The 13,115-nt window shown below is 44.0% G+C and overlaps 1 protein-coding gene across 3 annotated transcripts in view; it reads right to left on the bottom strand.

Annotated features, from left to right (window-relative positions):
• Nucleotides 1-13,115, bottom strand: part of EYA2 (EYA transcriptional coactivator and phosphatase 2) — a 297,682-nt gene that overhangs the window by 193,411 nt on the left and 91,156 nt on the right. For all 3 annotated transcript variants that reach the window (XM_003904648.2, XM_021920974.2, XM_009215985.4), the window contains exon 2: nt 7,164-7,282. In XM_003904648.2, coding sequence (XP_003904697.1) covers nt 7,164-7,272 — 109 coding nt within the window. In that variant the 5' untranslated portion in view covers nt 7,273-7,282. The remainder of the gene's footprint in view (nt 1-7,163; nt 7,283-13,115) is intronic.

Genomic DNA, 13,115 nt, shown 5'->3' with positions numbered 1-13,115 from the left:
CCCCTTCTTCATCCTCCCCCAAGGCTTGAGAATGGACCCACAGGATGAAGGGGCTGTGGCTGATGCATAATGGGCTAGCTGGCTGCCAAGTAGGGAGGACAGAGTGCCTCCTCTATTTCCTTCTGAATTTTAAACTCTAAGCCTCCTCTTCTTCCCAAGCTTCCTCAGGGTGAGGAGAGAGGGATCAGCTGAGCAGATGGCCGCAGCCTCTGGGCTGAGCTCATTCATTCATTCATTCAGTGCCAGGCATGAGTTCAGAACTGGGTTACAATAGTGAGTGTAATCCCCAGTGTTGGAGGAGGGGCCTGGTGGGAGAGGACTGAATCATGGGGATGGATTTTCCCATAGCTTCATGTTCTCATGATAGTGAGTGAGTTCTATCATGTTCTCATGATAGTGAGTTCTCACAAAATCTGGTTGTTTAAGTGTGTGGCACCTGCCACCCCCCTGTCTTCCTCCTGCTCCAGCCATGGAAGATGAGCCTGCTTCCCCTTCACCTTCTACTATGATTGTAAGTTTCCTGAGGCTGGAACTGTAAGCCAGTTAAAAGTCTTTTCTTTATAAATCACCCAGTTTCAGGTATTTCTTTATGGTAGTGCGAGAATGGACTAATACTGTGAGCCAAGGCAGTCAGGGTCCCTGTCTTGATGGAGCTGAAGCCTCCTGTCTAGTGAGTGAGATGGATGACAAACAAATAATCACACAAATGAGTACTTGACTGCAATTATAACAAGGTGCAAAGGAAGCAATGGACATTGGAGACCAGCGCACCTGGAACCAGGATTCACCTGGGGATCTTATTAAAACACAGGCTCTGATTGTTGGTCAAGGAAGCCTCCAGGTGACGCTGATGCTGCAGGTTCACAGACCACATTTTGAGGAGAGTTTAGACCACTGGCTAATACCAAATTACACATCACTAAGCATTATCACAATGTGGGGTTCATTAAAAGAAATCTCCATTTCAGAAGACACAAACTCAAGTGCGTATTGGGGCCACGAAGACAATATAAATGTGCAAAGCAAAAGATCCAGTTTTAAGAGAGGAAATTAAAGCTTCAGTCTGTGTGTACTGAGTGCACACTATGTGCAATTGTGTATGTGAGTGACTGTGTGGAGCAACTTACCCGAGGACACACATTCATTCATGCAGTCAACAAATGTTTATCATGCACCTACTATGGGCCAAATCTACAACCCAGTCTCATAATTTGTTGATGTTCTTTCCAAAGAAAACACATAGGCTTAAGGGGTCAGATCCAAATTTCAATCCTGGCTGTGCTGCAATACGGCCATGAGACCTTGTGCCCTTCACCTCTTCCCTCTGAGTCTCAGTTTTCTCATCTGCAAATTGGGGCAGTATCTTGCACATATGCAGATGGGACAGGTACCTGGCAAATGGTTAAGTGCTGAGCACAGAGGAGCTATTATTAGCTTCAGCTCTCCTGGGGGCCCTTGGTTAAGCCACTTAAATCCATGAGCCCAATTTGAATGTTCACACTTTTTTCACCTCTCACTGGGAGGATTAAGAAGCTAATGATTCTGAAAGCAGCAACCGCTGTTATGTTGCCTAATTGGACCCCAGGGGCCGGCGTCTAAGGGATCCCCCAGAGAGATGAGACAATCTGTAGTGCCAGCGAGATGTCTTGAGGCGGGTCTCTGCTATGAAGGTACACGTCTGTAAACTGTATCAGTTCATCTTCCTCGTGTGGGTGATTTAAATCACTCCCATACTAGGGACAGGGACAGCTGGAAAGACACCACGCTAGGCGTCCAGAAGTGTGTGCCCCAATTCTGACTCTCACTGAGAGGCTCTGTGACCATGAGCAAGCCCTTTGTCTCTTGTGGGAGGTGCCACTGAGGACAGAAAGGAATGAGGCGGCAAGTCCTAGAGTGCGATGGTTTTCGGGAGTCTATAAATACTCCCTCTTTGACTGAAAACATTGCAAATTAATTTTATGCACATTAGAATCATAACAAGAGCATCAAAGTCATAACTCTTCATTTCTGGAACTGGTTTAAGTCATCCTTTTAAAATGAATTTATTTCAAAGGAGTTGTTCTAAAGAAACAACAGGCTGGGCACTGTGGCTCACGCCTGTAATCCCAGCACTTTGGGAGGCCGAGGCGGGTGGATCACCTGAGGTCAGGAGACCAGCCTGGTCAACATGGTGAAACCCCGCCTCTACTAAAACTACAAAAATTAGCAGGGTGTGGTGGTGCGCACTTGTAATCCCAGCTACTCGGGAGGCTGAGGCAGGAGAATTGCTTGAACCTGGGAAGCAGAGGTTGCAGTGAGCCGAGATCGCGCCACTGCACTCAAGCCTGGGAGGCAAGAGTAAAACTCAGTCTCAAAAAAAAAAAAAAAAACAAATTAGTACCAAGTGGCCGTAGAGGTGGTCTGAATACACGACAGAAAGTGGTTCGAGACTGTGACATTTGTGAGCTACTGCCACCAATGGAAGTTCTTTACCTGTGGAGGCTACGATGGGATTATTGCACCCTTTGCCCCCACAAAACGGGATTTCTGTTCCGCACAGGTAGAGGTTGTTCTGGGTGTGAACGACTACAAAAGCCTTAAAGGTGAGAAGGATGAAGCTGACATGTGGTTCCCCAGGCCAGTACCTGGGCGAAGGTCTGGGCAGCTCAGCCTGGCTTGGATGAAATGAATCAAAACCCATCAGTTCCAGGTTGGAACCGGTGAGACTGAAACTGAAAATGAGGTCTTGTCACGCCCAGGGCAGAGGAGGTGCAGGAAGTGAGAGCAGCTCCTTGGAAACACTTAATGAGATTAGAGCATCAGTTTCTGAAAAATGCATTTGCATTTTAAAAGAAAAATTTTCCTCTATTCAGGGTAACTCCCCACCACCCCTTCCCAGAGACAGGATACAATTCAAATCCATTTTTCCCGTGAATCATAAAGAATAATAGGTAATATTTCTCAAGTGGTTCCCACAAACAAACCAGGGTTACTGTGCCAAGGACTGCATGAGCATGATCTCTCTATTCTCCACAACAACCCAGCAAGGAAATTATTATCAGTACGATGCAAATGTAGAAAATGAGGCAGGGGGAAGTGAAGGAAACTTTACTAAGGATTCAGAGCCAATATGCCTCTCAAGTTATCTGGGCTTCCTCAGCACCACTCTGTCTTCATCCACCCACCCCGTCTTCATCCACCCACCCCTTCACTCACCCAGAAATAATTTTTAAGGATCTACCATGAGCCAGGCACTAAGTTGCATGCTAAACAGGAATAGAAATTTACATATGTATATGTATATATGTTTGTATTAATATATGTAAAGTTTTTTGAGCACACTGCTGCCTCAGGGCCTTTGTACTTGCTGTCTTCTCTGTGCATAAGGCTCTTGTTCTGTGTAGCCATCTGGCACCCTCCCTTACCTCCTACAGGTCTTAACTCAAGTGTTATCTTCTCAGGGAGCTCTTTTCTAGCCACCCTAACAAAAACTGCAACCCTCCACCCTTGCATTCCTCATCCTCCTCCCCTGCTTTTTTCCTTCACAGCACGCATCACCATGCAACGTGCTATATACTTCTTCATCGTCATTGTCAGCTTTTTACTTTGTCAGCACCCTAGTGTGGGCTCCATGAGGATAGGGTTTTCCATGCTGTCTCCCCAGTACTTAAAACTGTGCCAGGCACATGGCTGATTAAACATTTGTTCAATAAATGAACAAACAAATGAAGGAAGGAAGGGGTAGTTCCTTTCATTAGGAAAGACCTCTCTGATGAGAACTGAGGGAGGGCTGGTCCTGCAGAGCCTGGGTGAAGACTGGTCCAGACAGAGGAAACAGCAGGTGCAAAGGTCCAGGGCGCAGAATCATGCTTCTCAGTTAAAGCAAAGGAAAAGGGGCCAGGGGCTGGGCCCAAGGAGCAAAGGCGATAGGGAGGGAGATGAGTTTGGGAGGCTTCCAGGGATAGACAAGTAGGGCCTGGTGGCCAAGGATAAGGAATTCAGATCTTATTCTATACTTTTTAAGTTAAAACTTAGTGTGCTTAAAAAGCATAGAATAAGTTTTAACTTAATATAAACCACTCCCTGTTTTAACTTATTTCATCCTCACATTGAGTCTGTGAGGTCGGTGGAATAATTACTCTCATTAAACAGATGGGGCAAACAGGTCTCAAGGAGGTTAGGCCACTAGCCAGGGTCCCACGGCCGGTAAGAAGCAGAGGTGAGAATGCAACGGAAGCCACTGGGGAGCTTCTTGGCTCCCTCCAGAATCCCCCTGAGTGCGGGTCCTGTGACTCATGACTCTCTGGGGTCCTCCTTTGAGTAGGATCTTTGAAGCCACCTAGTAAAGACTCTGTAATAGAAGGAATGGCCCAGGACGAGGGAGAACAGGAGGCCAGGCAGCGGGAGAGGCATAATCCGGCACTTAGGGGTCACGCTCCAGGGTGGAATGTCCCCTGCAGAGTCTCTGGAGCTCACCACCTGCCCCATGAGAAAGAAAGTGTGTGTGTGTAACCTGACCTCACTGGCGCTACCTGTTCTGAATTTGGGAGCAACCTCTCTCTGCCCCATCGCTTCCACCCTCAAAGTCTTCACCATGGCAGCCAGCTTGTTCCAGGGCACTAGAAAGGGCACTGACAGCTCCAAGTCACAAAAAGGAGTGTGTCTGTGGATTTCACCACTGTGCGAGAATTGAAGATCTAGGGTCTGGAGACTCTTACGACTTGGCAGAAAGTGAGTTAGAAATGGTTTACAAGCGAGAACTCTGGAACCAGAGTGCCTGGGTTTGATTCTGGTATGACTTTAACCTGGTTACGTAACTCCTCCATGCTCCAACTTCCATGTCTGTAAAATGGGCTCATAGCCTAGTAGTTGTACAATAATTAAATGAGAAACAGTACAGAGTACTGATCAGGAGAATAAACTCGGAAGTCAGACTATGTAGGTTCAAATCTGGGCTATCTGTGCCATCCCAATCAAGCTGCTTGACCTCTCTGCATTTTGGTTTCCTCATCTGTAAAATGGGGATAATAACAGGGCCCACTTTTTAGAGTTGTGAAGATTGAATGAGTTAAATAGAGTAATGCCGGACACATGACAAGTGCCGAGTGTTTGCTCTGACGGTGATAGAGAGGGAGGGGGAGAATGAATCTAGAGTTATGTTGCTTTGAACAGTGCCTGGCAGAAAGTAGGTGCTCATAAAAATGAAGGACAAAAGGGAGAGGCACGGATTCACCTACAGGACAGCTGCCTCTCAGCTCCTACTAGTGGCAGCCAGCAGGGAATGTGGAGGCCCAGAGTTGCTAAAGCCTTCAGACCTTTTTTTTTTTTTTTTTTTGGAGACGGAGTCTCACTCTGTTGCCCAGGCTGGAGTGCAATGGTGCGATCTCAGCTCACTGCAACTTCCGCCTCTCAGGTTCAAGCAATTCTCCTGCCTCAGCTTCCCAAGTAGCTGGAATTACAGGCATGTGCCACCATGCCCGGCTACTTTTTGTATTTTTAGTAGAGACAAGGTTTTACCATGTTGGTCAGGCTGGTGTCAAACTCCTGACCTCGTGATCTGCCTGCCTCAGCCTCCCAAAGTGCTGGGATTACAGGTGTGAGCCACTGCTCCTAGCCAGCCTTCAGCCTTTTAAGAGAAACTAGAACTCCAGATTTGTATGTGAGTGCTCCCAATTTTTACAAATTCACTTTTACTTAAAACATAGTGTAAACCAAACAAAGACAAACTCCAGGGCCAGATGTGGCTACGGGCTGCCCTGTGTGCAACCATGGTTTTGAATTTACCGTGGTTATTTGGTTCAGAGGAGAACGACGATGGAATGGTACATTTAACCAGGCACCATGCCCCCAAGGTGTACCAGACACTTTACATCCCATCACCTCACTTCCTCCTTGTAATCGGCACCCTATGAAGTATGCCATTATGCCCCCATTTGACAGGTGAGAAAACTGAGGCTCAGAAAAGTTAAACGGTTTGCCTGAGATCATTTGGCTGAGAAGCAGTGGGGCTGGGATTCCCCACTCAGCAGCCTATGCCCTTTCCTGTTACTACCGGCTCTCAAATGAAGACAGTTGACTTGTGTCTCTACTTAAGTGGACTTGTGTCTCTATTTGGAAAGAAAATGATGACTGTCTTTGAACAGGGCTCAGTAAATTTTCTTAAACTCTCAAAGGCCCCAGGGCGGTTTACAAGAATGGTCCAAAGTGCCAGGAAGAATGAGGGTGTGCTCTTCACCATCCAGTTTTGGCATGAGAGCCCAAGCCACTTGGTGGTACTTTCATCAGTGCAGTTCCAGCTCTGTAACCAGCATGTAAGGAGAAATGTCATTGTCTTGCTGACAGCAATAATTACTCATGGGAGCCTGGGTTGGCTTCAAAGCCAATTCCTTGTGATGTTATATTCCACTAGACACAAGTCACTTTGGTTTTCCAAGACAGTTACACAGCATTTGTGCCCTATGAGTTGGTGTCAAACAGATAGTGAAGGAAAAACAACGAGGGGGTCTCAGGACACCAGCAGCAAATCCCGAAGTCAGCCAAAGAAAGGGTTAAGCCCAATAGTTAAACATAATAGCTTAATGCCTTTTGCTAACTCCAAGCTCTACCAGGAAGGCTGACAGATCCGAAACAGAACAAACAATAGCTGGAATTGTTCTAGTGAAAACTAGTTCGACTGCATCATTTGCCAATACTTTTTTAAACCACTTTGATTCTTCTCTGCTTCCTTGACTCCAACCCGACCTGAAAGCAAGAGGCAGACGAGTTCTTGTCCTACTGTCAAACCCCTGTAAGCAAGACGCCTGCTTGGACAAGGGGATGGCAGAACAGAGTAGAGGACAGAGCTCAAAGCCGGAAGCAGACACTGCAAAACACATCCAAGGGCTGGGCCTGGGACTCACCCCAAAGTGACTATCATCTGTGGTGGTGTCAGCATTTCTTGGAATTGGAGACCAAGAAAGGAAGTTCAAGATACAAACGAGCATATTTTTATCTCTAACGACGAGACAGAATTGTCAGAGAGGCATGCCAAAGTTTTGGTTCAGAGGCAAGCATTTAAATGGCAGGGGGAGAAATTGTCCTAAGGACAGTACTTTGGAAAGGATGCGTGTCTGTCGCTTACGATATTCTCAGGGTGACCTAGGACCACCACACCTGTTGACCCAAACTCACAGCAGGAAGCCTACCTTCTCTGCCACTCAGAGTCCACACAGTGACGCCAGCACGGTGAAACTTCAGTTTCTCCAGACAAGCGCTGTTTACAGTGAGGCTGGCTGAGATCACTAGTTCTAGCATTTCCTTGTACCTGAAAGAAAACAAAGGGAAATATAATTTATTCATTAATTATGCAGGCTTGCTAATGATTCCTATTTCTTTCCCTAAGAGTATAAATATTAAAGCTGATTACCTAAACCCAGCCTTCTTATAAATTCCACATGATAAAAATTCACTGAAGTTTTCATCAAAGGGAAATGAGAAATTAAAATGAAGTTCTTGCTCCCCGCTGGAGAATACACCCAGTTGATTAAAACATTCCCCTCCTTCTTGCTGTATTTTGCCATTAGAAAAATTACATTTTGGTCTCTTTTCAATGTCATATAAATGAGCCAGAGCAAACTAGGGCAACTTCCCAGCTGAGGAAGAGAGAGATAGGCAGAGAGGGAGCATTTGGATTTAGATTTCCAAAAGCCAGAGGCTTAGGGAGAACGTGGAGCTGACTGTGGTTAAGAGAGTGGGCGGGGTGGCCCACGCCTGTAATCCCAGCACTTTGGGAGGCCGAAGCGGGTGGATCACAAGGTCAAGAGATCGAGGCCATCCTGGCCAACATGGTGAAACGCCGTCTCTACTAAAAAAAATAGAAAAATTAGCCGGGCATGGTGGCGTATGCCTGTAATCCCAGCTACTCGGGAGGCTGAGGCAGGAGAATCGCTCGAATCCAGGAGGCGGAGGTTGCAGTGAGTCAAGATCGCGCCACTGCACTCCAGCCTGGCGACAGAATGAGACTCCATCTCAAAACAAACAAACATGGTACTACTCGCACAGACGGAGAAAAGCTCAAAAGGCATCAGCATCATTAACAGCTCTCTAGGTGGCAATACTCCACAGTTCATCACTGTGGTCCTGACCAAGAGAGAACATACTGGATCCTGAATTACCCATGATTTTTATAATATGCTATGGGGGATGGGCAGGGGAGAGCAGGGATGAAGTCTCCTTTGGTCTTTCTCATGTTTTAATTGAAAATATTTCCAATTCTTGCACCATGTTGGTAGTCGCTCCTTCTAAATTCTGGCCGGGCGCAGTGGCTCATGCCTTCAATTCCAACACTTTGGGAGGCCGAGGTGGCAGATCACTTGAGCCCAGGAGTTCGAGACCAACCTACGCAACATGGTGAAACCCCATCTCTACGAAAAATACAAAAAAGTTAACTGGGCATCGTGGCACATGCCTGTGGTCCCAGCTACTCAAGAGGCTGAGGTAGGAGGATCACCTGAGCCAGGGGAGATGGAGGGTGCAGTGAGCTGTAATCGTGCCACTGCATTCCAGCCTCGGTGACAGAGTGAGACCCTGTCTCAAAATAAATATTAATAAATAAACTCCCACCCACTGGGTTTAGAAAATGAGGTTTCTGGTTAATGCACACACTACTATACATGGTGTAGCAATTTTCCAAGGTCTAAACTACAACCAGTAACATTTAACTCACAGTCGTCTTCAGAGAAAGGCTAAATTTATTGTGAGCACATCGTTATCACAAGGTCATCCTTGGCAAGATCAGTTATTATTCGGTTAATGAAACACAACGTAGCGATCGGTGGTGTGGTGCTTATAAACTCAGATCCCATTGTATAAAGGTTGCAGATTCAAATCCCAGTGGGCCACCCACTACTTTGAGCAAGGTACCAAACTGCTCTAAGTCAAAAGCTTTCTCATCTGGAAAACGGTCATGGTGAAGATTTAAAAAGGTGATTCATGTGAAAAAAAAAAAAAATAGCAACTTAAATGCTTATTCAAAATAAAGTTCAAAAATACAGCCACCCCTCAGTAACCCAGGAGGGCTGTTTCCAGGACCCATTCCCGCCCCCTGCCATGGACACCAAAATTGGCAGGTGCTCAAGTCCCTTATAAAAAATGGTAGAGTATTTGCACATAACCCACATACATCTTCCCATATACTTTAAATAATCTCTAGATTACTTATAATGTCCAATGCAATGTAAACACTATGTAAACAGTTGTTATATGCACTGTTTTAAAATATATATTATTTTTATTCTTGTATTTTTTTTGCCCCGAATATATATATATATATATATAATTTTGTTCTGTCTTCTAGGCTGGAGTATAGTGGCACAATCCGGGCTCACTGCAACCTCTGCCTCCCAGGTTCAAGTGATTCTCCTACCTCAGCCTCCCGAGTAGCTGGGATTACAGGTACACACCACCACACCCAGCTAATTTTTGTATTTTTAGCAGAGATGGGGTTTTGCCATGTTGGCCAAACTGGTCTTGAACTCCTGGCCTCAGGGGCGTGAGCCACTGTGCTCACCCCACCCCCTGAATATTTTTGATTTGTAGTTAACTGAATCCTTGGATTGGAACCAACTGTACTGTTAATGGACACAGATGCATTCCACAAAAAGAAAATTACACTCAGGAATGATCAACACTGTTTTCAAGAGAAAGGCTAACTCTGGGGGTAGGAGGGGATATAATTTTGGAAGTGGCACCTGGGGGGCTTCGACTGTGTAGTGTTTTAATTCAGGGGCTGACACTACCTATGGCCCGTAAGCCAAATCCAGCCCACAACTGTTTTTGTGTGACCCGTGAGTCAGGAACGGCTTTCACATTTTTAAACGGTTGCAAAATAATCAAAAGAAGGATACTATTTCATAATATGTGAAAATGATGCGAATTTCACGTTTCAGTGTCCATAGGTAAAGTTTTATTGGAACACTGCCCTGCTCACTGGTTTACTCTCCTGTCTGTGGTTACTTTCACACCACAGTGTTAAGTGGAGTAGTTTCAACAGAGACCATGTGCGGCCTGCAGAGCCGAAGGTATTTAGTATCTGGCAGCAAAACTTTGCCAACCCCTCTATCAGGTAAGCAGGATGCCGGGTACCCTATTTTTGTATGTTTTATCCATCTTTGTATGCCTGGAACACTTAATTTTTAAATAAGAAAGCCCTTATCTCAGGGCTTGCACATAGGAAATACTTTCTGTATGAGGACGTTTTGATCTGATGAGAGAATCCCACCCTGATATGGTTTGGGCTTTGTCTCCTTCAACTCTCATGTTAAAACGTGATGTGATCCCCAGTGTTGTGGCAGGAATTTGGGTCATAGGGGTGGATCCCTCATGAATGGCTTGGTGCCCTCTCCATGGTATGAGTGAGCTCTTGTTCTATTAGTTCACAGGAGAACTAGTTGTTTAAAAGAGCCGGGCATCTCTCTTGCTCCTTCTGTCACTGTGCGATGTGCCTGCTGGCCCTCCACTGTCCACTGTGAGTAACAGCTTCCCAAGGCCTCACCAGAAGCTGAGCAGATGCTGATGCCATGCTAGTACCACCTGCAGAACCGTGAGCTGAATAAACTGCTTTTTAAAAAATAAATTACTCAGTATCAGGTATTCCTTTATAGCAATGCAAAACGGGCTAACACACACACGAATCAGCTCTAGTGTTTACATGTTTATATTCTCTCTCTCTCTACTATACATATATGTGTGTATATATATATGTGTATCTATATGTACACACACACACAAACACATACATACACACAATGTTTATATCAATGTTGAGTCCTAAAATGTCCCCACATATACATGCATCCTGGTACCTGTTTCTTTGTTTCTCAAACACCACAGGCACTCCAGGATAGAGGCCTAGCTGTCTTGCTCCCTCTGATACATCAAAGCGTATGGTATGGTGCTTAGCAAATGGCAGACATTGTAGCTGTTATCTGGCTACAGGTGCCAGAAATTTGCATCTTGTCTAAACTAATTCCGTTCATTCTTTTGGGTGTGGGCAAATAATTAAAGGTTAAAAAAATAAACAATGAGGTTAAAAAATATCACTAGTCTCCAGATATCCACATGCTATGAGAGTATTGGAAGTAGCAAATTGTTAGCCAACTGACCAAATCTGGTTAAAAACAAAGTGAATTGTTTCCCCCACTCCCTGGGGTTTAAAAATATTTGAGGTAGTTGCCAATATTTAAAAATGAGACAATTTCACATAAAAATGTAGATTTTCAGCTTTTGTTGAAACTACAAGAGTATTGCCTTATTCTTGCGTGGCAGTAACCAACTGGCACTGAACAGTGGCTGCCCAATTAAGTCAAGGTACATGGACTCCATTTTGTCACAGTCCCCACCACTCCTTGCTCTCTTACATTTGACCTTCTTTTTCCATTTGTATTTCCTCCTGTTCCCTACAGGCATTTGCATTTGAGAGCTATGTCATATGTATTATCAGAAAAGCCTGCTAAGGAAAGAGACAGCAGTGTGACACTTCTGGCCTCAGTCACGTAACTTATTTACTGTACTGAGTGTTGCTGTCATCCTTAAGAGCTCTTCCACATCCAAAAGAGGATTTGTTGATTTTAAGCAGAGCAGGAATGTGTTTGTGAGTCTGAACTCTGAGACAGAGTATTGTTACTAAGGCTTCTGGTGTATTCAACTTAGGTCCTTGCCTAAGGTTCTTGAAGGCCAAGCCAATGGGGAAATCATCTTTATTTCCTCCACAGCACTTGACACAGAATCTTGTTCATTCCATCATCCAATTACCAACTGTTGGAGGAAGGGAGAAAAGAAGGGGAAGAGGGAAAGAGGGACAGGGAGGGAGGAAATCTTATTTGAGCCATCGCCTTCTTCCAACAAGATTTTTAAAAGTTATTCTTATTTTCCACCACACCCTAGACAATGACTCTGACATATTAAATATGTAAATGTTTCCTTATAAGTGATGCCATGTTATTTTATGTGTGGCATGTGTTTCAATTTAATGAATAATGTGCACAATATCTCATTCTGTTTAGAAGGCTTTTTATTTTCAGTCTGCAGATTTAAAAATGTGCATATTACTGGATGCATATCTAGCTTATAGTTATAATTCTATATTGTACATCCACTCTATTGAATTTAAGCAATGCCCTGGTGGTGAACAGCTAGGTAGCCTTTATCTCTCAGCCACCTTATAAACAATGCTGCAATGAACATCTCCATTCATCTTCATTTTTTAAAATGCAGTATCTCTCCCTACATACACTATATACACACACATTCCTAAAATGTATTTATATCCAAGGTGGAGGATTTCTGTGTTATGGAGCATATGTGAACTGAACTTGAACAAGTACTAGCAGACTGTTCTTCATAATTCCTGCGCCATTCTAGATTCCATCAGAAGTACATAAGCATTCCAGTTTCACAAATTCCAGCTAACACTTGGCACTGCCCCACTTTCTACTTTTTGCCAAACTGATGCGTGGAAAGCAATATCTAATAGTTGTTTTGATTTTCATTTCTAGGATTACTAGTGAGTTTGAGCATATATTCACATAACTGTAGGCCATATGAATGTTTGGAAATTGCCTGTTCAGAACTTTTATGCTTGCCCATTTTTCCACTGGGCTATCTTTTTTTTTTTTTTTTCTTATTGATTTGCTGGAGTGCATTACAGAGTCTAGGTATTCATTGTGTTTTTTGAATGCTGTAAATTTCTTCTCTTAGTCTTTCATTTGTCTGTTTTCTTTATTTCTATTGTCTTTTGTAGAACAAAAAATCCTTACATATTTACCTAATAATTTCTTTTTGTAGGTATAAAAATCCTTTCTCTATTCTTGGGATTTCAAAATTTGTCTACATGTTAAACTATTCATTTAGAATTTTAGCTTTCATATTTAAGTCTTTAATTCATTTACAGTCTGCCTTTTTATGTGGCTTAAAGTTTAATTTTTCTCCATATTGAAGAAAACAAAAATAAGCCATTTTTCCTAATATGTATTAAACTGTACAGCTGAGTGCACCTCCCAGCTATGATGGGACAGCTTGTATTTTTAGCCAATCTCACTATCATGATCAAAAATAAAAGCTATAAAATATTGTCTTAAGGGATTGGAAGTCAACCAAGG

The sequence above is a fragment of the Papio anubis genome, chromosome 16 (assembly GCF_008728515.1).
Source record: "Papio anubis isolate 15944 chromosome 16, Panubis1.0, whole genome shotgun sequence".
NCBI classification, from domain to species: domain Eukaryota; kingdom Metazoa; phylum Chordata; class Mammalia; order Primates; family Cercopithecidae; genus Papio; species Papio anubis.
Note: the sequence above shows the minus strand (reverse complement) of the source record. Positions and strands in the feature narration are given on the sequence as shown.